Below are 1645 nucleotides of genomic sequence, written 5' to 3'. Positions count from 1 at the left end.
ATGCTTGTTCTGTTTCAAGTTCCACCCAACTCTGAATGCTTTAAATGTGGTAAAGCTGGACACATTCATTCAGTTTGTAACATCACGGTTCATTTCGCTAAAACTAATGCTAAAAATTGTGTTTGCGATCCTACTGAGTTGAATGTTTCTAGTGATCATTTATCTTTATCTAAGACTTCTAGAAGCGGTATAACGTCGTATAGCAGTTCAGAGTTGAGTAAAACCCAGAATCATTGCGAGACAAAAGTTTCTAATCAACCAACTTCTTATCAGATTTTTCACAGTATTGTACCAGATTTGGTTTGTCCTAGTGATTCACATATTTCTGATGAAATTTCTTACAATTCTGCGAATAATATGTTGAATGAGTCAGATCATGATCAAAAACCGGATTTAGTTTTGGTAGATGCTAATATTTCTAATGACCCATTATTCTCTAATGAAACTCTTAATAAATTTGAGGGAAATATTTCAGAGAAATCAGATTCTGATGTCATATCAAATGCTATTCGTCGTCATAATGGATTTATTTCTACAGATATCCCCAATGAATGTGACGAATATGTTCCGGATGAGTCGAATTCTAGTCACATCTCTGATGTTATTGTATCAGATGCTGGACATTCTCCAAACCAATGTGCATCGAGAAGAGTCCCTAGTCAGTTGTATGGTGAATAAAGGCAATAGCAAGTTTGACCGAATCAGTCAGAGAACCGATCCAAACCAAGTTCAAGATTATGCTAATGAGTGTGAGGCAGATGCATGTTTTCTATTCGATTGTTTCGCAGGTGAATCAAACCTAAATGAATCACATGTGTTGATTACATATATCAATGCATATATGTCTGTGTAATGTAATATGAATAACAAAAAGAATATGCATCATCATTTTTATGTAAGTCAAAGTCACATGATGGAATGTCTCAAATTATATATCAGTGCGTATCCCCAAATACTCACATATAATAATGGAAGTGTGTTATAATAAGATAATGCAAATTGGGAACATTATATTGGCTACAACATTGCGACGTAAAGACAAAACATTATTTCTTGGGGGAGGATAGTGTTGGAAACTCTATGAATCAAATTCTAGATATCAGCGGTTACACTACACAACCGACATGATGATTGTATGCAATTCCAGGAATCAGTGTGTCTGTTCCAATTTCGGTTGTTAATTCTAATACTAACGAGTACATTATAGAAAATACAGAGTCTATATCCAATACACTGTCGAACAGACGTACAATCGATTGCAGACACTCCAATTTAAGTTTTGAGGCATGTGGTGTTTATATGAACCAATAATTTCTTTGTATTGATGAGTATTTTGATTTTGAATTCCAAATAGAGAACATTCGTTCGTGCTAATCTAATACTTCTTGATTGAATTGCGTTGTTTTTGGGATTACTAGTTTATACTATAATTCAAACACTAATTATCACAGAAGGTCAAATTATATAACGTAAAGTTACCTCACTAAATTTCAACATATATACTTATGAATCACGGAAAAGATTATACTCTTGTAAAACTGTCTTGTATTTAAAATATTCGAAAAAGATCCAATAACTTCTGAATTTCGAAGTAACTCCCATGCATTTCAGCAGGACCTTGAAATGGTGCCTTATAGAAAATCCG

At 33.6% G+C, this 1645-nt stretch overlaps 1 protein-coding gene across 1 annotated transcript; it reads left to right on the top strand.

The window, feature by feature from the left end:
- On the top strand, positions 1-678 carry Smp_204180 (uncharacterized protein; the record flags this gene model as incomplete). The annotated part of the gene is made up of 1 exon (XM_018789237.1): positions 1-678. One exon carries the CDS (start codon positions 1-3, stop codon positions 676-678), a length of 678 nt encoding a protein of 225 aa, XP_018654700.1.
- Positions 679-1645: the final 967 nt, after the last annotated feature.

The sequence above is a fragment of the Schistosoma mansoni genome, chromosome W (genome assembly GCF_000237925.1).
Source record: "Schistosoma mansoni strain Puerto Rico chromosome W, complete genome".
Taxonomy (NCBI): Eukaryota; Metazoa; Platyhelminthes; class Trematoda; order Strigeidida; family Schistosomatidae; genus Schistosoma; species Schistosoma mansoni.
This window is presented reverse-complemented; position numbering and strand designations above follow the sequence as displayed.